Below are 27,286 nucleotides of genomic sequence, written 5' to 3'. Positions count from 1 at the left end.
GGTGTATTATGACGTCATTTAACTTCCGTTAATATTCAACTATCTAAATCAGATTGGCATAAAAAGAAAACATACTTTATTTTAAAAAAAGAAATAATATTCATGAAAATCAAAATAAATATGACTTATTTTTATTTTTAATATCTTTACTCTTCTACTTTTCTTTGTATAATAAAAGCTTAACATATAATTTGTTTTCGCGAAAATAAATAATTGTAAAACATTTTGTTCATTGATGTTTCATAGAAGGATTTAACTTTTATTCAACTTCCGGTAGCATTTACTAAAAAACGAAAAAATCAGAAACAAAGATGGCGCATTACAAAATCTGATAATACAAAATTTCAATGTGTGATTATGAAGTGATGTAATCTATCCCAGGTTACGCCGGTATGTTGAAAATTGTGATTTTGCTATGAAGGTTTATTAGTGTAAAAAAATATAAGAGTGTAGTTGCTGACGTATGCCAAACTCTGTAACTGTGGTCGACGATAGCACCTTATATATGTCAATAGGGTACGTGTGAAACAAATTGTGGAAAGAAATAAAAGAGAGACAATGTGAGAGTGTATGAAAGTAAGAGAGGAAGACATTTTTTCTCGCATGCAAGTCAGTCTGGTTTCTGATTTTAGACGGGTTGGGATTGGTTCATGTATTGATCGGAGAAAAGAAACGCAAAAAGAAGGAAAACAAGAATGAATGGAAACCGCCACGACTCATAAAATATAAAACAGAACAATAAATTAAAAGAACCCAGGCGGTTGTTTATTTCTTTACCGTTTCCAGTACCGAAACATCGACACAGAAAGAAGTAAGGAATTGAGGTTTGATGAATGAATTGCTTGTTCTGCACACATGACACACGTATAAAATTACACAATTGGACATTATGACCACGACCAAATACAGATACACATAGATAGACGACCGCGGCTGCGTACACACCTATACAGATATAGACAAAGAGTCACACGCACCCACACGTATATCATCCATATATATACATATCACATACACACGCACACATATAAAATATACATAATGACTGACATACACGCCACAGACAATATCGTAGCCGCCACGCTACACAACATGTCTGTTTTGGTGCTACGATGACCATTTCGTGATCTCATTCCACGATGGATAATCTGGGTACATGAAAAACAAAGTTTAAAAAAAACATAGAAAAAACACATCACGTCTAAATTAAATGTAGTTTTTCTTTACTTGTATAAATGACAACGATTACTTACAGCAAGACTTGTCCTCGACCACCGGTAATCAACACATTCGGGTCATTCTCTCGACGAGATCTAGAAAATCAAAAGATAAACATGTATGAAAATAATGATTGAAATTATTTAAAAGATTAACGCATACAACACAAGCTCAATAGGTGGCTCAGTGGATCATTGTTAGTAAGATTGCAAATGTTAATAGATTCTATGTTTGTTTATAAGTTCTATAAAAATCTGACTAGAAATGTTAATAAAGGTTTCATGGCACAATAGAGACATCTGCAAAGCTAGTTACAGTGTTCGGCTATTGCTGATGTAGAGAGATATTGAACATCAATGATTTTTGGTTAAGAACTGGCTTGCAAGTAGAATTCGGGTCAGACATATCAGCAGGGTGAAGAGAGTTAACGACTATGATTCGTACAAAGACGATTGCCATAGCACTCGATTCGATAAAAAAACAAGTAAGCTAACCCAATGGTTTTCGTACTTGACTAACTGCCTTTAGGTTTTAGTTTCGATCTCAGCTCGAGTATTTATTGTTTACTTACAAAAGTTTATTGCTTGTAAAACAGGGGAAGCATGCAGTGAACGAGGAATAAAAAATGATTAAGTTCAGCATTTGCCCCCACATCATTTAGCCCCAAAAGTCCCCATCAAATCCTGGTGAAATTGAACAAACGGCGCAGTTTTTTGCCTTAACTTATGTAAATTTGAGTTCTGCCCCATGCAAAAGAAAAAAAAACAAAAAAAAACAAATGGCTTAGTGCATCATTTGTACCCCCGCATTTAGCCCCAAAAGTCAACAAAGCCTTAACATATTAAAATTTGAGTTCCGAACCATGAAAAATTGCTGCTAGATATACACAGAAAATTTTGGACAAATATGGTAAAATAGTCCAAAAAGTGGAGTATTTTTATTAGGCCTAAAAGAACCCTTGGGGCACACACACAAGGGTTATCGCGAAGTGTAGACAAACAATATTATATAGAAATACGATAGGTACAACTTTTCAGAAAGTTTTATAAATATCCAAGGCATCATATTTATAAACGCTAAAGTGTCAATTTTAGCCATTTTTACCCGGAAAGCATCCCTAGGGGGGCAATCGGAGTTTTCCCGGAAATTCCGTTCCGTTTTTTACTCATATCATGTTTAATGTTTATGCAAAATTTCAAAAAATTCCCAGGCGTAGTTATTGAAAAAAGTGCGGAAAGACGAACGGAAGACTGGACAAGGGTGGATTTACAAGTCCATCCTTGTTTTGTCGGGGGACAAACATATTACAAGACAGCGTTTGAGGTTCTAGATGCAATTTAACAGACCAAAACCAGCGAGTATAAGCCTACAACGAGTATTTGTTATTTTATTGAACAAGGCCGACGGGATGGCGCCTTGTACATAACTGTTTTGCTTGGATAATTGAGTATGATGACCGAAAAAATATCCAGTTGTAGTTATATTATCGTCGGTATTCGACGCTATGTGATACTATGTGATACTATGTAATGTTATGTGATGCTATGTAATGCTATGTGATACTATGTGATGCTATGTGATACTATGTGATACTATGTAATGCTATGTGATACTATGTGATGCTATGCGATACTGTGTGATACTAAGAAATGCTATGTGATGCTATGTGATACTATGTGATACTATGAGATACTATGTGATACTATGTGATGCTATGCGATACTATGTGATAGTATGGAATGTTATGTGATGCTATGTAATACTATGTGATACTCTGTGATGCTCTGTGATACTATGTGATGCTATGCGATACTAGGTGATACTATGTAATGCTATGTGATGTTATGTAATGCTATGTGACACTCTGTGATGCTATGTGATACTATCCGATACTATGTAATGCTATGTGATACTATGTAATGCTATGTGATACTCTGTGATGCTATGTAATGCTATGTGATACCATGTGATTCTATGCGATATTATGTGATACTATGTAATGCTATGTGATGCGATGTAATGCTATGTGATACTCTGTGATGCTATGTAATTCTATGTGATACTATGTGATGCTATGCGATACTATGTGATACTATGTAATGCTATGTGATTTTATGTAATGCTATGTGATACTCTTTGATGCTATTTGATACCATCTGATACTATGTAATGCTATGTGGTGCTATGTAATTCTATGTGATACTCTGTGATGCTATGTAATGCTATATTATACTATGTGATGCTATGCGATACTATATGATACTATGTAATGCTATGTGATGCTATGTAATGCTATGTGATACTCTGTGATACTATGTGATGCTATGCGGTACTATGCGATACTATGTAATGCTATGTTATGCTATGTGTTACTATGTGATACTATAGGTTATATGTCATACTATGTGATACTATGTGATATTCTGTTATACTATGTAATGCTATGTGATGCTATGTAATGCTATGTGATACTATATGATACTATGTGATATTATGTGATGCTATATGATACTATGTTATACTATGAGATATATGTGATACTATGTGATACTATCTCATACTATGTGATACTATGTGATACTATGTAATACTATGTAATGCTATGTGATGCTATATAATGCTATGTGATTCTATGTGATATTATGTGATATCATGTGATGCTATGTGGTGCTGTGTTATACTGTGTGATATTATGTGATGCTATGTGATACTATGTGATACTATTAGATATATGTCATACTATGTGATGCTATGTAATACTATGTAATGCTATAGGATACTATGTGATAATATGAGATACTATGTGATACTATGTGATACTGTGATACTATCTGATGCTACGTGATACAATGTGATACTATGTGATACTATGTCATACTGTGTAATGAAAAGTAACACTATGTGATGCAATGTTATACTATGTGATACTATGTGATACTATGTGATTATATGTGATACTATGTGATATTATGTGATACTATGAGATACTATGTGATGCTATGTGATATTATTTGATCCTATGATATACTATGTGATGCTATGTGATACTATGTGCTACTATGTTATACTATATGATACTTTGTGATGCAATGTCATGCTAGGTTATACTACTTGATACTCTGAGATATATGTGATAATATGTGATACTATGTGATACTAGGGGATACTACGCGATGCTATGTGATACTATGAGATGCTATGTGATACTATGTGGTGCTATTTTATACTATGTTATACTATGTGATTCTATGTTATGCTGTGATACTAAGTGATACTATGAGATATATGTGATATTATGTGATATTATGAGATACTATGTGATGCTGTGATACTATGTGATGCTGTGATACTATGTGATACTAGATGATGCTTTATGATGCTAATTTATACTATGTGATACTACGTGATGATATGTGATAATATGTGATACTATGTTATGCTACGTGATAATATGTGATACTATGTTATTCTATGTGATACTATGTGATTCTATGTGATTTTTTGTGATACTATATGATACTATGTGATTCTATGTGATTCTATGTTATACTATATGATACTATTTTATGCTTAGTGATACTATGTGACCCTATGTATGCTAAGTGATACTATGCAATGCTGTGATATTATGTGATGCTATGTTATGCTATATGATAGTATGTCATACTATGTAATACTATGTGATGCTATACGAGTCTATGTTATACTATATGATACTGTGATACTATGTGATTTTATATGATGCTATGCCGTACTATATGATACTATGTGATCCTATGTGATACTATATGATACTATGTGATGCAATGTGATACTATGTAATGCTATATGATGGTGTGATACTATGTGATACTACGTGATACTCTCCGATGCTACGTGATAATATGTGACACTATGTGGTTCTATGTGATTCTATGTGATACTATGTGATTCTATGTTATGCTGTGATACTATCTGATGCTATATGATACTATATAATACTATGTTATGCTATGTGATGCTATGTTATGCTATATGATGCAATGTGATACTATGTGATGCAATGTGATGCTATGTGATGCGATATGATGCAATGTGATACGGTGTGATGCAATGTGATGCTATGTGGTGCTATGTTATGCTATATAATGCTATGTGATACTATATGATGAAATGTGGTGCTATGTTATGTTATATGATGCTATGTGATACTATGTGATTCAATGTGATGCTATGTTATGCTATATGATACAATGTGATACGATGTGATGCAATGTGATGCTATGCGATGCTATGTTATGTTATATGATGCTATGTGATACTATATGATGAAATGTGGTGCTATGTTATGCTATATGATGATATGTGATACTATGTGGTGCAATGTGATACTATGTTATGCTATATGATACTATGTGATGCTATGTGATCCTATGTTATGCTATATGATGATATGTGATACTATGTGGTACAATGTGATACTATGTTATGCTATATGATACTATGTGATGCTATGTGATCCTATGTTATGCTATATGATGATATGAAATACTATGTGGTGCAATGTGATACTATGTTATGCTATATGATACTATGTGATGCTATGTGATCCTATGTTATTCTATATGATGCTATGTGATACTATGTGGTGCAATGTGATACTATGTTATGCTATATGATACTATGTGATGATATGTGATCCTATGTTATGCTATATGATGATATGTGATACTATGTGGTGCAATGTGATACTATGTTATGCTATATGATACTATGTGATGCTATGTGATACTATGTGATGCTATATGATGATATGTGATACTATGTGGTGCAATGTGATACTATGTTATGCTATATGATACTATGTGATGCTATGTGATCCTATGTTATGCTATATGATGCTATGTGATACTATGTGATGCAATGTGATACTATGTTATGCTATGTGATGCAATGTGATACTATGTGATGCTATGTGAGGCTATGTAATGCTATATGATGCAATGTGATACTATGTGATGCTATGTAAGGCTATGTGAGGCTATATGATGCAATGTGATACTATGTGATGCTATGTGAGGCTATGTTATGCTATGTGATGCTATGTTATGCTATATGATGCAATGTGATGCTATGTTATGCTATGTTATGCTATATGATGCAATGTGATACTATGTGATTCTATGTGGTACTATGTGATGCTATGTTATGCTATGTTATGCTATATGATGCAATGTGATACTATGCGATGCTGTGTGATGCTATGTGATGCTATATGATGCAATGTGATTATGTGTGATACTATGTTATTCTATGTGATACTATGTGATGCTACGTGATAGTATGTTGTACTATGTGAGACTATGTGATGCTATGAATTATCTCAAAGTTAAACGCAGCCGTACACCTTATAAATGAGGATAAAAACCGTAAGTGAACGGCAATAGATAAGTTTGCACACCTTGTAATGCATTGTATTTTTCATTGCACTGTAGATAACCTATTGTTGATTTATAACATATATTTTATATAATGTCTTGAATTAAGTTTTACATGCCAAAGTCAAGTACTGTGGTTCGATTGTGGTCTAAACTTAGAAATTCCATTCGAATGCGTTTCGGTTTAATAAAAGAACCTACTGTTGATTTATACGCATATGCTCATATCATTTTTGCTGTATGAAGTTGTTAACTTTGGCAAAGTCTGAGTATCCCAGCTTTAATCAGATTTTTTCGATGATTCATTTTGGATATTATCGGGAGCATTCCAATAGAAAACCAATCTATAAAAAACACTTTCACATATAAAGTTCATTTTTAAAATTTGACAATAATTCTGCCCCGACTTTTTGAAGTCAATAAGGAACGAACCCGCACACACACACACACACACACACAAAACACACACACGCGCGTGCGCACACACACACACCCACACAAACACCCACACAAACACGCACACACACACAGCGCACACACACACGCACACCCACACACACACACATACACGCACACACACACGCACGCACACACACACGCACACACACACGCACACACACACTCACACACACGCACGCACGCACACGCACACGCACACGCAAATCCCCCCACACACGTAGACTATATAAATTTGAAATTCATTTCCTATATTTTCATCGCAAAAAATGTTGCCTTTTATATATTGTCTAGAAAACCAGGAAACAAGAGCTTATACTAACACAAATATAGAACTAAATAAAAGAAATTTTAAGACTTCCCGGCATTCATACATAAAAATAATTCACAAAAACTTCAAAATACCAAAAAGATTGACTGACAAAAAAAAAAAAAAAATTAAGAAACATTTTAATTAGGAATGATCACGAAGTAATTTTTTTTCGGGGGAAAAAAAAATTTATTTAGATTTAAAAAATACGTACCCACAACGCCATTCTCAAATTAATAGAATGGAACAGTAAGAAACCATAGCTGCGTATTTTTTTTTTTGTTTACACAGCATGATGTCATGGTAGTTTCTTTTAAAATCATTCAGAGATTCAAAGTTCTTTTGAAAGTCTGTTTCGTAGTAAAAAACATAATCATTTCTATATATATTTAATATATTTATATACGTTTAAACCAGGACCAAACTCAAAGAAAACCAACCTGCCTCCTCCCTTGAGGCTTGCATTTACTAATATCCGCGGGCTTAGAACTAACTTAGATGATGTTGAGTCATTTCTCCTTGTAAACACCCCGGATATCTTAGCATTAAGTGAAACTAACCTTCACTCCTCCATTCCCTCTAACCACTTTAACATGCCTGGTTATCTCCCACTCTACCGTAACGACTCGGACAGACATATGCATGGACTTGGAGTCTATATTCGAAACACCCTCCCCCTAACTAGAGAAATAAAACTAGAATCAGAGGGCCAGGCCTTTATGTGCTTCAGACTAAATATGCAACACAATATTAGCTACTTGTATTTTCTCTACCGCTCTCCCTCAAACCAAGACTGTACCCTAATAAACAAAGTCTCAGACAGCATAGATATAGCACTCTCCCTCGATACTAGCGCACAAATACATGTATTTGGTGACTTCAATGTCCACCACAGTAACTGGCTAGGATTCTCAAATCACACAGACGTAGCTGGTAGCGCCACATATAGCTTCTCTATATCTCATTCCCTATCTCAATTGGTTACATTTCCGACACGTTTCCCAGACCAGCACGATCAACATGCCTCACTCCTAGATCTCTTCCTGACAACGGTTCCCAATGACTGTACAACAAATGCCCATAGCCCACTCGGGAATGCTGATCACGCTGTGATAATGGTAGAAATCAGCCTAGATTCTCGCCCTAAAACTGAAGACCCACTACTCAAAACAACGAGGTATTACAAAAAGGCTGATTGGGAAGCCATCAAGGAGCTCATCAGAGATGCCCCATGGCAAAATATCTTTACTCTTCCAGCGGAACAGTGTGCAAATGAGACAACTGAATGGTTCAAAACTGCTATTGAAGCACATGTTCCCGCACGGAAATACTATAGCAAGCCCCACTCCCCCCAATGGTTTACTTCTGCTTGTGCAGCTGCCATTTGTCAAAGGCAGCATGTGTTCCGCAGATTCAACCGACATAAGTCCAGCTTAAATAAACAGAAGTTTATAGAAGCTAGAAATAATTGTAAGAGAGTGATAGACACAGCTAAGTCAGATTACTCTGAAACCACCAGAAAGCGCATCGAAGCACAGAAATTAGGAACCCGGGATTTTTGGAAAATCTACAACAGCGTAGTTAATAATGGACAGTCAATTATTCCCCCACTAACAAACAACCATGAGGTTGCTTGCACGGCAACTGACAAGGCTAATCTGCTTGCCAGTCGGTTTGCCTCAAACTCCACACTGAACTCGGTACACCACTCACTCCCTGATTTTCCTCTGCGAACAGACGCCACACTTGACGATTTGAAAATCACCCCTTCTCAGGTACATGCTATTATAAAAAACCTAGACACCTCTAAAGCATGTGGACCTGATCTCATCCCGGCTGTGCTATTAAAAAATTGCTCTGCCGAGGTTGCTCCAGTTCTGTCCAAACTTTACAATAAATGCCTTAACGAATCTTGTTTTCCCGACTGCTGGAAAACCGCCTCTGTGGTACCAGTCTTCAAGAATTCTGGTGAAAGAACTGACCCACTTAATTATCGCCCCATTAGCCTCCTCCCGCTTTTCGCCAAAATATTTGAGTCCTTAGTTAATCAAGTCCTAGTCCAGCACCTAACAGCTGCTAAACTCCTGACTGACAAACAATATGGATTCAGGCAAGCCCGTTCAACAGCAGATATCTTAACTGTAGTTTCTGAACGTATATACCGTTCATTGGATAAAACAGGGGAGGGTAGAGCGGTGGCCCTTGATATATCTAAGGCTTTTGACAGGGTATGGCACGATGGTCTTCTAAGGAAAATTAGATCATATGGAATCACTGGAAGAATTCATGACGTAATTAAATCCTTCTTAAGTAATAGAAAAATCAAAGTTGTCCTCGACGGACGTACATCCAAACAACATGACATAAATGCGGAAGTGCCTCAGGGGTCTATCCTTGGACCTCTATTGTTCCTGATATTCATAAACGACCTCCCTGATAATATTGTTTCGGAGATGGGTATATTTGCCGATGACACCACTCTCTATAACAGATATGAGGGGAAAACAAATGAAGACATATCCAAGAAAATGGCAGAAACACTAGAGGAGTACCTCCAATCCGTTGTGGAATGGGGACAAAAATGGTTGGTCTCATTCAATGCTTCTAAGACTAAGCTTGTTTCCTTCAATAACTACAAGAAACCTTCTCTACCACCAATAGCAATGGCCAAGAACACATTGCCTGAAAGTACTTCTTTTAAACTCCTCGGCCTAACGTTTACAGGGAATATGAACTGGAATAGATACATTGAGAGCATTGCCAAGGCTGCTGCAAGGAAGGTTGGCTCCCTCTACCGTGCTAGAAAACTACTTACGCCTGCCAGTATCCTATACCTCTATAAGGCAACAATTCGCCCATGTATGGAGTACTGTTGTCACATCTGGGCTGGTGCATCTGCTGCTTGTCTCTCGCTCCTGGACAGGGTTCAAAAAAGAGTCGCCAACCTGATAGGTCCTGAACTGTCATCTAGGCTTCAACCTCTGTCCCATCGACGAGATGTTGCATCCCTCTGCCTGTTCTACAAATACTTTAATGGTGAATGCTCTGACGAACTGCAAACACTTGTACCTCCCCGACGTAACTACCCCCGGCAAACCCGACAAGCTACTAAGTCTCATCCCTTTACAGTAGAGATCCCTAGGTGCAAGAAAGCCTTTTACTCCAATAGTTTCTTCCCCAGAACTGCGGGTCTTTGGAACTCCCTTCCGGGATTCTGCTTTCCCAACTGCAATGATATGCAGAAGTTCAAGTGTAATGTTAACAAACATCTTTCTACTCTTCTCCCTTCATAATGACCCCGCAAATTAATTCCCTAATAGTAGCCCCCTACTTCAAAGTGGCACTGTGCCTTGTTTGGGGTGAAAATTGAATAAAAAAAAATATATATATTTATTAACTAGCAGGCCGCTCGAGGTTGCCCGGTTGTAGAATACGAAGAAATATTATATTTGAATTCTGACAGAAACTGAGACACGTGCATCATTCGAGAAATACATTATGGTAAACACTTCACTATTTACAAGTAAAAACAAAACATCTTTAGCTGAAATCGTAACCAAAACTTGTATACAGTGAATCAATGATATTACAATTAGACCGCCCGTTTTTCTAGATGAAAATCGATAAAAAGCTTTCCAAAAAATCTGCATATACTTTATACCAATTTTAAAGTCTGCAGACCAAAAATCCGTTGAGTATATAGGTTGAGAATGTCCTCACACACACATTCTAATTTTTATAGATATATAGATAACAAAAGCAGGAAATCACTATTATAGTGGGGGTTTTCTGTTTGAGAGCATGTCGTGGGGAGTAGGGCAGCTAGATGTTTGTTTTAATTATATTAAAAGTTCTACATGTAAATACAGTAATAGAAGGGGTCGCAACTCTAGAGCTTCGAGAGAAGTTACTATTAGAGTAGAAGTCTGTCCAGCATTTACAGAGATCAACAGTGATCAGGATGGAGTTTACTGATAGAAAAACATATGGGAAATGCTACTGTACATTTCCCGATAATAAATTAGGTTTATCTTCGATTAGCAGGTGGAAACGTGTACCGATAATAAAATGAAATAAAATTACATTCTTTCTTCTAAATAACTAAAGCGAAAAAATGAAACTGAACGTCTATAATATAAATCTTACCAGTCTGTTTAAAGGTGTGTATGTATGTATGTATATTATATCAGGTCATGTCATGTGCTACTGGCCCATGAAACATAGTACTACCTGCCTCATGGTCGGATCACCGGCGACTAAACTAGTTCCCCCACCATAATTGTTTGGTGAGGAAAGTGGCTAGTCTCCATGAAGGATTAAAAACAATACCTTCTAAAGGGCGAATGAACCCTTTTTCGGGGTCAACGGCCAACTATCACCGTGGGTGTTCGTGTGTGTTAGGGGTGGAGAGCGCTCCCGTAAGCCGTGGTGAAGCAACCCGCATTAATCTGGTCTGCAGTTTAACTTGTTGCTGGCTATCTTGCTCTTGCTTGTTGCGAGATCTCTAAATTTTGAACCGAAAGAGAGAGAGAGAGAGAGAGAGAGAGAGAGAGAGACTTAGCTGGCGTACAAAGCTAAGACTCTGTAACATCACCTGTGTATAGATACTCCCTCAGGCATTTGTCTATTAAATCTGTGGCGATGGAAGTCATTTTTGGGTTCATTTGTCTTTAAGTGTCTGAGGGAGTGGCACCCGTATGACAAGACGTGTCAATCATTATGTATGTATGTATGTTTGTATGTATGTATATTTGTCAAAAGCTGGCTACCGCAACCAGCTTAAGTCGAACAAAACTCCTGTTCAGGTCAACTTTGCACCTGTTAGTCCGAACCAAACAATCTGTTTAGCATGCAGCAAAGTTTACAAGTCTACTACAGGTCGGAGAGGATATGTAATTGTTCATAGGAATACCCTTCAACCTCCAGAGGATGTCAACTCGATGGAAATATCTCAATTTCTATGTCACATCTGCTTCACGATATGCAAATCTGTGGCGGGAGTACAGAATCATCTGAGATTGTATGAACGACAGGATTGAGAGAACTCTATGTGACGGCGATGATCTGGAAAAAATGCAGCAATCATGTATGTATGTATGTATGTATATATCGTAAAAACTTTTGACAGAGGGGACAGATTTTCACGAGATTGGTATCGTTTTAAGGGTCGACCCTTTCGAACGACAAACATCGAAAAATTGGCCAAAAACATAATTTCCTTAACCCTCAACTGGGCACTTTGTACAGGGGAGGGGCGGTTTTCTCGCTGACATTTTTTGCAAATTATTAAATGCTCGTGTAAACGACGTTGCAAAAAAAAAACGACGACGTCCCAAACACGGAAGGCCTATCGATAAGGCAGATTTTTCACCGCTTTTTTCCATTGGTGCGTTATGGGATCAAGCTTGCTTCCTACGTTTTTATTAGGCACTCGCAGTTTTCCTTTTTTATTTGTTTGCTCATAAAACACCCTTACACACAGCTCCACGTACTTTTCTACCTTGGCATCACGGAGTCGAGCCTGTTCGCTTACTACAACTTTTTTATGATTGCTCAAGACACACTTCCAAACACCCGGGCAACGCTAGGCACCCAGGCTAGTTCAAAATAAAAGCATAAAGGACTTATTTTCTGGAAGTGATATACAGTTCAGTCCATCTGTTAAATTATATAGACTGTCTTACATCAATGATAAAGTACAGAACAACAATCAAATTGATATGCAATGAAAAACTGACGCACAGAACATTGATTTCCCGCCCTTGAGACATCGTTTTTGCTGTCAAGTAAACTATCCTTTTATGCTAAATTGCGATGAACGGACACACGACAGAAATAAAAGTAACATTCATTCAACACTCACACACACGCGCATGTATATATATATAAATATATATATATATATATATATATATATATATATATATATATATGCGTGTGTATGGATATGCAGTTCTGCAGTTGTGTGATTCCGTGTGCATGGGTATCCATGCTAATATATATATATATATATATATATATATATATATATATATATATATATATATATATATATATATTAGCATGGCTACCCAGGGTTGCAATGACCACAAGAAGTTCGGTTTGGCCACACCAGCTATACTAAGAATATTGCCCAGTTTTTTAATATTGTATGTCAACTCCATCGTTACCCCAATAAAAATTTCCAAAATGCAGAACGAATGAAAACACGAAAATGTACCCCCCCCCTGAAAAAAAGCAGAAGTACGTGACCACTTCTACACCAGATATTTCGCCAAGAAGGGATACGAAGAGATGCTATTCTCCGGATATTGAGAACCTTTTCTGACTTTTTTTTTTCTAGTTGAAGCGTATTTCTTTTATGTTACCTCAGTCTAGAAAGATTTGTTATTACGGTTTGCTGCAACGAAAACAAAAATAGAATTTGTGTAAACCGAAATACACGTTTTTATGTCATAAAAATGATGAGTTATGACTTATTGTGTTATTTAAAGAAGAAAAAAAAGCAGTTACGATGTGAAAACATGTGAAGAAAAAAAATACTAAAAAATCGTAAGTTAATGTTTTTTTTTTTTGTTTTGTTTCTTTGTACATAAAAAAATCGTAGTTGAATTGGATTGTTTATTTTAAAATAAAAATCCACTGGAGCAAAACGTTAATTGCGAAATCTCAGAAATTATTTTATTTCAACTGATTCCAAAAATAATGCTTGAAAGTTTGCGTGAATTATTTTTAGTTCGATTATCCGCTGAAAAAGAAAACAAAAACAAAAAGAAGAAAGTTAGCGTCCAAGGGGAATAATTCCAAACTGAAATATTTTTTTTTACATAGGCATACCCACTTATCAAGGCCCAGAGACCACTCTAAGATAAGGGTTGAGAGTGTGCAGTAGTCAGTTGGACAATAAAGTAATCGTTAGTAATGGAAATTCGGTAAATATGTTAGCAAGTGGAATGGCTCATCAAGAACTTGTTTACGTTGGACTTGAAGACAAACATATTGTAGTCAGCTGGAAAGCAGGAAAACAGAAGACAGTTTCACAGGTGCGAAGTTCTAAGAAAAAAACTTTGTTCATGGAATCTATGTTTAGGTTTAGGCACAGATAAAAAGTGGGGGAATTATTGATAGTGTTTTCAGTTAGACGAGTGTTTCTTGTAAAAGTTTGGCGATGGGGGGACCATAGATTGAAGCTCTGCCGAACACTTTCCATGAAAATAACGATACAGCAGAGACAAACTCGCAACATCTATTTTGTGAAATAGAGGTAGCAGCGAAGAGAAAAGTCTATTTTGAACCCTATCAAGGCAGGACAAGTCCTTTCTAGCAGCTTCTGCCCAGATGTGGCAACATTATTCCATCCTTGGACGTACCTGCCTCTTATATAGATAGAGAATAGAAGGATCCGACCATTTTTCCAGCAGCCTTTGCAACAGATTTAATGTACTTGCTCCATTTAAGATCAGGAGTAAAGGTCAAGCCCAGAAGCTTGTCAAAACGTGAGGCCTCCTCAAGACGAGAGCCATTCTTTTTAATTGATGCCAGATGGGGATCAGAACATTGATGATGTAAAAATAGAAGATTGCTTTAAGATTCATTAAAAGTACCCAGCCACTCCTTTCCCCATTGTACAACGTGATCAAGATCAGAGGAGAGAGAATCGGAGAGAACTTGGTCGTTTACTGCCTTAGATGTGCTACCAGGGTCATCAGCATAGATATCAACGAATGAAGTAAGGATGTGATTTGGAAGATCATTAATGTAGATCAGGAAACAGTCGGGCCCAGGATGGGCCCCTGAAGGACTCTAGTATGAATACTGTGAGCTTCTGATTTTTGCCCATCAACTACTACTCTTATGAGCCTATCAGAGAGAAATGATTTAATAATTGAGAAAACATTTCCAGCTATACCATAGCTTGAGATCTTGTGAAGTAAACCTTTATGCTATACACTATCAAAGGCCTTTGATATGTCAAGAGAAATTGCCCTCGATTGCCTCTGTCAAGAGATTCGCTAATGCTATGAGATATAACTGTAAGCACATCTGCTGTAGATCTAGCAGAACGGAAACCATATTGTGTGTCACTGCTGAGAAAATCGGTGTTTGTAAAAATAAATCAAATAAAATATGTTATCAATATAAATCAAATTTACATAATAAATTAAATAGAACATGTAAAACAATTCTCTCACTATAAACAATAATCAACATACCGCTATTAAATAAATCGATTTCCCTTAATGTAATATGCAAATGACACCATCTCACAATCGTCTATTTTACGAGAATCATACTATATATAGGAATGAATGAAGCATTAAAGTAATAGACCTTTTCTATATATTAATTAAATTGGGAACAAACAAACAAACAATCAATCAGGAATATGAATCAATCTATTTTTATATCTATAAAAGTGAAAGTGTTTGTCTGTCTGTGTGTATATCGATGTGTCTGTGTGTGTACATTTCCCTAGGCAATAACTCTGTTAATTTTTAGGCTACAGACTTGAAATTTGATATAGGCTACTGATATTTGGGAAAATCGATTTGACCGAATTTGAGCCCAAAACAATAAATGCTGAGGGGTCATAATAGGGGTCAAAGCTAAAAAAGTTGACTTGTTTTGCATGTCGTCCCTTAGCAAAAATGATGGAAAAACGATTCGTTAAAATTCTACTGTGGTTAAGTCTATAGCGTGTTCTTTTTTTTTAACTGCAAAGAACTTATAATACTTGAAAATTCACGTGTTTTTTTTTAACTGCAAAGAACTTATAACACTTGAAAATTTACGTGTTTTCTTTTGTTTTTTTTTTGTTTTTTTGCATAACGTGGGTTTAAATCTTGCGCGTATATTTCTTAATGTTTTTTTTTTCGTTTACTAGAAAGAAGTTTATATGAAATAATTTCATAAGAGAAAGAGTAGGTTCGCTCCAGTGCAATGAAGTATAACATATATTTTGGATTAAGTTACTGCATGGAAACATGTGAAGCTTGCTCCTGGGCGATTTCACGGATTTCGATGATAAAAATGTGTGAAATATTAGATGATAACCATTCAATCCCGAGTAACGTCGGGTCTTCCATCTAATATATATATATATATATATACATATATACATATATATATATATTATATGTATATATTATATATACATATATATAAGCGCACGTGTCTGTGTGTGTGTGTCTGTCTGTCTATGTGTCTGTGTGCATTTCCTTACGTAATAACTTTATCAATTTTTAGTCTACAGACTCGAAATTTGATATACAGGGTACTGATATTTAGGAAAATTTTGTGATCGGTTTTCGGCCAGAAATTTCGCTGTTACGGGGTCAAAGTTCAACGATTTGACCTTTGAGAACTCTACCAGATTCCTCCGACAATTTGGGATCTAAGCACTTGTAATTTCAGATATAGGTTCCTTGGACATGGATCTAACTTAATAACTTTACTTCAGCCCAAAACAATAGATTTTAAGGTGTCATAATAGGGATCAAATTTTAAAAAAATTAAAGTTTTTTTTTTTTGCTCAGCATACACCTGCATACACCCGGGCGACGCCGGACACTCATGCTAGTACATATATATATATATATATATATATATATATGTGTGTGTGTGTGTGTGTATATATATATGTATCTATGTATATATGTGTCTATGTATATATATATATGTATATATGTATATATATGTATATAATTTATGTATATATGCATATATGTATAACTATATATATATGTATATATATGTATATATGTATATATATGTATATATATGTATCTATGTATATACATACGTATATATATGAGTATATATATGTATATATGTATATATATATGTATAACTATATATATATATATATGTATATATCTGTAGTATAATATATACCAATCCTTATTTAAGAAGCTCATTGTTAACAATATATATATTTACATATATAACTATACCTACTATCCCTTTTTTAAAAGATTGAATCACCTGGCCGTCGAAGAAAAATTCAAGAAGCGCACACGGACACATAATGGACTCGTCCGTGAAATTCGACGTATTAGGTTCCGCCGCAACAAATAAGTTGGTCGAAAATCCACACATGATTTTTTGATGGTGGTGAAGGCTTTATGTACAAATAACCTGAGTCTTTGCTATTACTGCTGATCTCTGTCGGTGCACATGGCTGCGCCAAGACAAAGCACACGGTACAAGGCAGGTTTTTACATCAGGGGTACCTTTTCCGAGATACATGTCTTTATGAAGAATGGAGGCGCATCGCTCATGATGAATTAGTGCACCTCACTATATCAATCTGGGAAATTCTATTACTCGGCGCGATACATAGAGCGCCCAACGCTCCTAAATGGTCACCCATCTGCTGTAGACCAGCCTAAACGTTGTTGAACAGGTGATCTAGCGAGAAGCGGTGTGTCAACGTGATAGTGCATTGTATTGTTTTTATTTTATTCAGAAAATATATATGTTTGGAAAAAAAAAATGATTTGAATAAAGAATACAATCTAAGGTAATTTCTTTAATTGATGGATTTTCGCTGTAGGCTCGTGTCCCAGAGGAAAGTTTAATCTAGTTTGATATAATTTTGCTATTCGGCACATACAAAGAAAATATATTAAAGGATAAATTTAGAGAGAAATAGAGAAAGTAAATAAGCATTGAACCACAAAAAAAAGAGATTTTGGTATTCGAATGGAATAGCAATCCTTGAATAGAATTGTATGATATTATTTGATTCTAAATTGGTTGAAGAAAGCAACATTGGAGGTAAATTACAATTCTTTTCGATATAGTATCCAGAGTAATCGGTAATGATCCTTTGGGTATCGAGAATCATAGATTCCTTCTGTTTCTTTTTGTAGAGGTGAAAGATTACTATCCAAGATCCAATATCTATCTACTAGCAGGCCACCCGATATTGCCCGGTCGTAAAATACGCTTTAATATGGAATTTTGATTCATGAAGATTTCGTATTTATTATAATATTATATTATACCCAATATGTAGAAATGATTTAAAAAGTTTTTTAAAAAATATGACTCGTGCGCTACCATCGAGAATCGAAAACAAAACGCTTAGCTTACGATTTATTTTTTCCTCTGCCTTTTATGACTTAGCTGTTAAGACATGTTTGATGCAAGACTAAAAATTAAAAGATGAACAAATAGCTATTACGTTACGCATGCATTTTCGTTATGGCGGCGTTCGACATTCACTTGGAAAATTTTATTATTATTTTTTGTAATTTTCAAATTTTTGTATCGATTTTCCCTGGTTAAAACCTAAATATAAAGTTTAGTTGGTGTGAAAATGCTTATATATGAGGTTTCATGTCTGTAGACTAAAAACTGTAGAAGTTTGGTAGGTAACATTTCTTCCACAAATATATATATATATATATATATATATATATATATATATATATATATATATACACGCACACATCAATATATACAGAAAGAGTTTTGTGTTTATTATAAACATTTTACGCAACTATTACGCAAGTATAAATCTTGCAGAATATTTGCATGTATATAATTACACGTAATAATTAACTAAATATGAGTGGCACATAAGAACACGGAAAACAACTAATAGGAAATTAAATAAAATCAACGTTGCACAGAATAGGCAAATTAGCTACATCTTTTACAGATGAATGCAATTCCACAACCTATACATAACTAAGTTATATTTCCTTTTTAAATGAATAGAAAAAGTGTGTTTTTTTGAGATATCAATAAACAACAAAACCAAAAATTATAAAGAAAATCAAAAAAGAAAGTCCGCACTTGTCATTCTCTCAAGACATGCAAATTTCGGCTACTGTTTAAACAACCTGTATCTCATTTAATTCTCCTTTTGTTCCTCTATAATTGTCCATGTTCATATTTGATTTTTAATTGAAGTAACCTATGTGTCCACGTCAATTAAAAAAAATCAAATCGAGTTGGCAAAAAGAAAGAAACTCCGCAGCAACAAATGCCTCGACTTTCTCTTAGTGATAATAAGTAGTTTATTAATCTCCACCTTTTTGGTTTATTTAATCGGGAAAACGGCTGCAGATTAAAATATGATCAGAAAACAGTATTAATTCCTGAGCAAAAGAACCAAAGCATCGGCAGTTTTCGTGATGTCCTTAAATCTGATCGTCCTAGTATCAAAATCCACGGCCCAAGAAACAGATTTGAAACATTCTTCCAAATTCAACATCGTGTTAAAAAGTGCCCTCTTTCTACAGTCTGAAGCCTATTGAAGGAATTTAATTTTGCATGGCTGTGTTCAAGACTCAAGCCAATGATTTCTGTAAAGAACAGGAAGCGCCGTCTGGACTTCGTCAGATGCAATGAACATCATGGCTATTTATATTTGTCGAAAGTTCTTTCTTGCGACGAAAGCAAGTTCAATAGTATATATATATATATATATATATATATATATACATATATATATATATATATATATATATATATATATATATATATATATATATAAGTTTGGGATTCGGTTCTGATTCAAGCTGATGAACCTAAGTCATATAGATATATATTTTAATTTCGAGGTCGCAACTTTATAATATATACAAATCGATAGAACATTAACTATGATAATATATACGGAATCTGCAAGAATTAAACTATCATATTTAAGCGTATTTTACGACCTCGTTACGCTGGGCGTTCCTGCCAGCTTGGATAAATACTTTTGCAGTTTTAACAAAATAGTTACAATACTATCAGAGTGTCTCCATTTACACTGAATATCCACAGAAAGCCAATATAATTATATTGCATATGAAACAGTCTCCTGTGGAGTTTCCACGGGTTCCTCTTGTTTATATTATTTGAGTTATTCGTACTACTATTCTCAATTTTAGCCACATTTCAGCAGAGATGTAAGTTCTAATTTTCTTCATTTTTTTTTTCAAACCAAATGCTCTGTTTTCTTATGTTTTCCCTTTATATATTTGGAAATGTGTGAGTAGCTGTCGAATAAAACTACAGGGTATTTTTCAACGTAAGAATGAAAAATAAACAGCTGATGTATATTACATTGATTTGTTTTTCTGAAGAAGTTGGACACATAGCGTGCCGGGTGTTTATTTTCCGACACTCTTAAAACACTTAACAATATTTGCTGAATCAAATGATGACATAAAGAAAGAATCGTTGGGTCGAACTAGATTATAGTTTTTTTTTTAATATTTATTTATTTCACATTTGGGGGCGGGATATTTTTATTCATAAGTGCTTGTCTATTTATTGCTTGTTGTTAACTGTCGAGTCGAATTGCGCGCAGCGTTGGAAAGTTTGCTCCAAGGCGATTCGATGAACAAATGTCGCATAATAGAAACATAGATTGTGTTCACATATATATCCGAGTTAAAGTAACTCGCCGATTGGTGTTCTAAAATAAGGGTGCACACACTTTATCAGCGCAAGAACTACTTATGACATAACTAATAAACCACCTTCTAAAAATGCAAAACGTCTATATATTAACAAGAATAAAAAAACATAAAGCCCTATAGCTTTTCTCCACTCTTCATTCCGTGCCATCATTACGGTTGTAAAAAGCTATAGGGCTATACTTTGGATGCAATTCTATTTCCATGTGCCTAGCCATTCATACCTATCTTGTTTGTATACTTTTTGGCATACCATCCCCATATCCTTTTGCATTTCCAATGCTTTTTTATTCTTGTTAATTAGTATTTTTACATACAGTCTTATTTTTAAACTTACATTCATGATAGTATTGTCTTTTTTAGGAGGCGGCTCATTGCCGACTCCATTAGTAGCAGGTCGCTTCCTGCTGGGTTTAAGGTATTTGGGTTTTGGGCCTTAGGAGTTGCCTCTTGGTCCTCCATCGGTTCTATATTACATAGAGAGTGCTACCGCCTCTCTGATAAAACAGTTAGAGTATTATAAAGTTCTAAATGTTCATACCTTCACTATTAAATTTTTCTTGGTTCATTCTTTGGCGTTTTGGCAAAGATTTGGCAGTTTTTGATATTTATATTTATAATAGTTTGTGCATGAGGCAGCTTTTTTCCCCTTGGGATCCCTGTTATACCGTGCTTTTGAGTCAGCACGTGAGGCAGCCTTCTTTTTTTTAGTTCTTTGTTATAAAGAGCACGTGAGGCAGCTTTTTTCCCTCGGAATCCCTGTTATACCGTGCTTTTGAGTCAGCACGTGAGGCAGCCTTCTTTTTTCTGGTTCTTTGTCGTAAAGAGCACGTGAGGCAGCCTTCTTTTTTCTGGTTCTTTGTTATAAAGAGCACGTGAGGCAGCTTTTTCTCCTCAGAATCCCTGTTATACCGTGCTTTTGAGTCAGCACGTGAGGCAGCCTTCTTATTTTATGGTTCTTTGTTATAAAGAGCACGTGAGGCAGTTTTTCCCCCTCGGGATCCCTGTTATATCGTGCTTTTGAGTCAGCACGTGAGGCAGCCTTCTTTGCCTTAGGTTTTGCATGATACTTAATTTTTATTATTTCAGAATTTTTCTGATAGTATTCTTTTTGCTCAGATAATTCATTGTCTATATTTCTCTGAGCTTTTTTACTATGTGCTGACTTTGGCATTTTTTATTAAATGTAAACATATAACACTTATGTGTATCTTACAATAATATCACTTATCTTATAGCAAGACAACTCTCGTAGAATTGAGATACTGCCCCGTCACCAATAGTTAAAGTGTGGAACGGTATATACACCAATAGTGTAGTTGTTATCTTTATATGAAGTTCTAATCAGTGACAGTGTGAGGTTACTTGGTTAATTTATTGTAGTTTATTTTAGAAAACTTACTTGTTTTTATTAGTAGATTGTGTATAGTAGCCACAATATCTAGTAATTTTTGTTGCTAGGGCTTGGATTTTGATTCTTTTTGGTCAGCTTCCAGTGAGTTCTTAGAAGATGACTTTCTTGCAGTTTCTTTTGCGGTTAATTTAACTTATTTCCTTTGGCGTTTGGTGAGTTCTTAGAAGAACTGGTCTGATCTACTTTTCTTAGCGAGCGAAGAGATTAAGCTGCATTTAACAATGGTTGCTATAGTGTATTTTTGCGCATGCGTGAGAATTTCAAGTTTCCTCCTTATTTTTCAATAGTTTGACAGTAGTCATGTGTCTTTCTGCCAAGAGCTACAGACGTCAGTTTTGGCCGTGATCGTCTAGAGGTTAGGACCCCACGTTGTGGCCGTGCTAACCTAGGTTCGAATCCTGGTCACAGCATTGACATTTTGTACATATTTTACAGTCCAAAATCTGAAGAATTATTTGTTTTTATAACATTGTTTTTTGACGTCGTACTTGCTGATAGGTTACTCTTATAACAATTTTGATCAACTGAGATAAAGATTTCGTGGTTTCATTAACGCTGGTGGGTTACTGTTTAAAGAAAATACCTTACCGTTCACCTCAAATATTCAGCGTCCAAGAAATATAGGCCACTGGCAAACTGGAACGTCTGTGAGCATCCGGTGTATTATTTGGAGCTGTCCCTTTTGAGAGAAGTTCCGTGTTCGAAGTGGGCTGTCTACATTGGGTATATAGTGTTTAAAACTTGTTATTACACGTGATCTTATTTAATTATGGAGTTAGCTAAAAAGCGATGGGTCACTGTACTTCTCCGTGTAAAAAGCAGTCGATTGATGCTTGAACTGTTGTCAGAGACCGTTCGTACACCGAGATACATCGTCTCAAAAGAAAGAAGAAGAAGAAAGAAGAAAGAAGAAAGAAGAACAATTGGCCATGTTTGTACCCTTTTTTTTACTCTCTTTTGACATTTTAACCGACGTTCTGACACTCGCTGGATTCGTAAGACACTTCTCTGTAAGAATATGTGCTTTTTGAAACTTATAAGTTGATTTTAGTTGAGATTTGGATAGTTTTGTTTTGTAGGCGTATATAGGCGTGTACGGGCCATTCCTATATAGAGAGTGCTACCGCCTCTCTGATATGATAGCGTGTATTATGTCCTGTGTCACGCTTACATCCTGGTCGTGTCAGTGTTATATACTTCCATTTCTTGTCATAAACAACTTTACCAAGTTTGGTTTCGGTTTCGATTATAGCTGACCGCACTAAGGACTTTTTTTCTTTTTGTTTTTAAATAATTTACCAAGAATTCTTCATAAGCTTTGGTTTGGGGTTTCATTATGGCTGTAGAAACTAAAGTTTATATATATATATATATATATATATATATATATATATATATATCAGTCATCAGAGTAAGGTATTGAAAAAAATATACAGAGCTGTGCTGTGCAATATGGGTTGACGCGACAATGTTACGTACACCTGAATATATACTGTACATAGAAGAATAAGTTTTAATATATTTATAAATAACATGCGGGGCCTGTGGAAATTCCACAAAGGACTCATTCATATGTAATCTATTGATGTTGGCATTCTGTAGATGTTCGGTGTAAATAAAGATGCTTTGATATCATTGTAGCGTTTTTTGTAAAACGTGCTAAATTGATTATCTAATCTAGCACGAACGACCGGTAAAGCCCTGCTGTAAAGTACGCTAAAATATAATATTTTAATTCTTAGAGAGTACGTATATATTATTGTAGATTTAATGTTTTATCGAGTTTTATATATTATAAAATTGCGATTCCAAAAATAAAAAAAATATATCTATATGACTTGGGTGTATTTGCTTTCATCGAAACCGATATCAAATCTTATGAATATATATATATATATATATATATATATATATATATATATATTTAAATGAGATTAGAATAATAGTCTAAAGAGCTAAGTGTATTTTAATGTAATAGTGAAATTACTAGTTTAATTAAAATACAGGAAATGCTCGTTGTAATTTAGATATATAATAAGCTCGATAGTTAAATGTCCTAGAGCTAATTCAATATTAAGTAATGTGATTTATAATTTAAAAATTAAAAAAAAAAAATTTTAATTTAAAAATCAAATTTTAATTAAATAAAAAATCAGTTTCATAAGAAGGAACAACAACAAAGTCAATTATCTGTACGATCGTTTCGGAAATCCGTGCTTTTTTATTTGTGGTATACATGAAGTCACGTAGAACAATTATACATAGTTTTTTTGGTAAGCACGGTCTCCTCATCAGCAAATTTAGGGGGATTTCTATTGAATTTAAAAGACACCAAAAATAAACCTAGCATTAAAAGTAAGGCAGATGAATCGTATTATGTGTTCACCAACGTTTCGTCTTTATTTCGAGACTTCCTCTGGGTGAATGAGATTAAGAAACCAAAAAATATACCAGTACAAAATATTATAAAAAGTTTCACGTGCACAGTGTGACGCAGTTCTACTTTTAGATAATTGACTTTGTTGTTGTTCCCTCTTATGAAACTGATTTTTAATTTAATTAAAATTTGATTTTTAAATTTAAAAATTTGTTTTTAAATTGTTAAATTATAAATCACATTACTTAATATATATATATATATATATATATATATAACATATATGTATATATGTAGACCATATATAACATATATACATAATTCTCTCTCTCTCTCTCTCTCTCTATATATATATATATATATATATATATATATATATATATATATATATATATACACATACATACTAGCAGTTCAGTCCGGCTTTTCTCAGGCCCTATGTACTGCTCATACCTTGCCTTACGTGTGAATGTAAGATTTCAAATCTTTACACCAAAAATTTTCTGAGTAATTTCGTAGATACCGCAGAGGTAGATTGTTTTATTACTGAACTCCATTTCTGACGCCTTAACATTTATTATTTTGGTCGCCGATCAAAACAAAATGTTTTACCTATGTCAAAGTAACCTGCATCTAAAATTTCAAGTCTTAATATATATATATATATATATATATATATATATATATATTCATAAGATTACGTTACTCTGATGACGTGAATTAGATGGAATCACTTACGGATGCACAGTCTGAACATTACCTGCTATTTCCCAGCATCAAGCAGTCTTAGAGATGCTCATCAGTCATGGTGAAGTGATAAGTGATATTTGGACTTAATGATCTTCAGGTGGTGAAAGACTGACTTTAATAATGTAGTCAAAATGCAAGCACATTTATTGAAGTTGAGGTCCTCTCTGTATAAGTTTCATGATTGTATATGAGCTCTGTATCAGCTGAATGTCGGCTTAGAGTGTTAGAATTACATTCCTCACTCCAGCAGAGTTCAGCTTGCAATTTTGGATGTGAGTGAAACAACTTCAGCATCCTGGTAGAAAGGGCATCACATGAATGTAGTGATTAGCTCGCGTAAAGCAAACTCTTTAAAGCGGGGTTTGAACGCTGACACACAATGGCCAATTTGTTTTATCTAACGCGCACTATCAAGCTACGTACTTGACTGCCCTAGTCCCCTTTTCCTTTCTTTTCGGTGAGCTGGTTTAACCCCACATTAAAAACGACCTTGTTTCACATATTGCTTTGGTTGGAAAGCGAATAAATACTAATAGAATGCGATCTACACAAGAAGTCTTTTCAATCGACCAGTCGATCGCGGTCGACGTAATGGGCACCCTTTGTCCATAGCATCGTTTCGCAAGGATTTTTACTTGCATTTTGCGACTCTTTTTAATATTAAAATCTAATTCTTCATTCAAGTTACTATGTTAAAAAGTATTTTAATTCACACCAAAATAAGGAACATTGCAACTGAGATAAGCCGAGCTACTCTCAATTCGTAGCCTGATTTTTAAGTTGGTAGTTTTTAGAGATATATTAGTTACACACGACATGTAATGTTCTGTGTGTTGGTACACTAGTAAAAATACGGAACAGGAAGGGAATTCCAAAGGCAAATAATAATTTCTCCCTTCTCTCTCCCTTTTCCTCTCTTAGGCTCTGTTTTTTAACGCTTAAAAGTACAACTAAAAAATCCAAATAAGATAGTCTATCATTAACTACAATAAAAGCAATTATTTAAAAACTAGTTGCACGTAAAAAGAAGCAACAGTTAAGCAAAACATAACAATTTTTTATTTTTTATTTGTTTTGTTAAAATGAATTGTTTTTCACATATGTTTCCCCCATCAAACATTCCGAGCTGAACGCATAAAACAATGAATATCGTTCTAGATAGTACAGCAAGCAGGGATACCCGACGTTTTCCAGGATTGAATAATGATTAACAAATCTTTGATTAATTTATTTATTGCGGACTATTATCCTCATCTTTCTTAGTTGTTTTTTTTTTTTTATAACGTTTCGGACACTTATTCCTTTGGCCTTCGTCCGGTGGTAAACGCGACGGGATAGGAGCGCCGAATCTTTTTACTGCATTCCCAGCAATTACTGTATTCCAGAGTTATTGTTGTTTCACCACGTTTTAAGCCAACTAAGCCTCTTACTGGCTTTGGGTAGGATTGAAACGGCTATCTTTAGACAATGCTCACCTCGAACCGTAGAACTGAAACGTCTCTATCCACTGCGCCACGGGACTCAAGGGCGACCAAGATTAGATTCTTTGTTCTTATAAATCGAGGTTTATTTATTATCTAATCTTCCATGGTAGGGTCCGTTCCGAATGGTATATATGTTATTATGGTTTTCAATGTGAATTGATTCATACGATAAATATTATTTATAAATTTATTTTTTGAGGACTATTATCCTCATCTTTCGTAGTTGTTACTTCACGACGTTTCGCCCAACTATTCCTTTGGCCTTCGTCAGGTGGTAACGAAGGCCAGAGGAATAGTTGTCAGAAACGTCAAGAAATATTTACTAAGAAAGATGAGGCTAATAGTCCGCAATAAATAAATTCATAAATGATACTCACCCAAATTATCAACTTCAATTAAAAACAAATCTTTCATTGTCCGAAACTTTAATTGTCATCGA

General features: G+C 34.9%; 1 protein-coding gene across 1 annotated transcript in view; it reads right to left on the bottom strand.

Moving 5' to 3' along the window:
- Positions 1 to 1,243: 1,243 nt before the first annotated feature.
- Positions 1,244 to 27,286, bottom strand: part of LOC145247809 (uncharacterized) — a 1,402,654-nt gene continuing 1,376,611 nt past the window's right edge. Inside the window, exon 6 of the mRNA XM_080109443.1 lies at positions 1,244 to 1,313. Coding sequence (XP_079965569.1) covers positions 1,250 to 1,313 — 64 coding nt within the window. The 3' untranslated portion in view covers positions 1,244 to 1,249. The remainder of the gene's footprint in view (positions 1,314 to 27,286) is intronic.

Source organism: Euprymna scolopes, chromosome 26 (assembly GCF_053919585.1).
Source record: "Euprymna scolopes isolate OS-2025 chromosome 26, ASM5391958v1, whole genome shotgun sequence".
NCBI lineage: Eukaryota > Metazoa > Mollusca > Cephalopoda > Sepiida > Sepiolidae > Euprymna > Euprymna scolopes.
The sequence above is the reverse complement of the archived record's forward strand: the minus strand, read 5'-3'. Positions and strand labels throughout refer to the sequence as shown.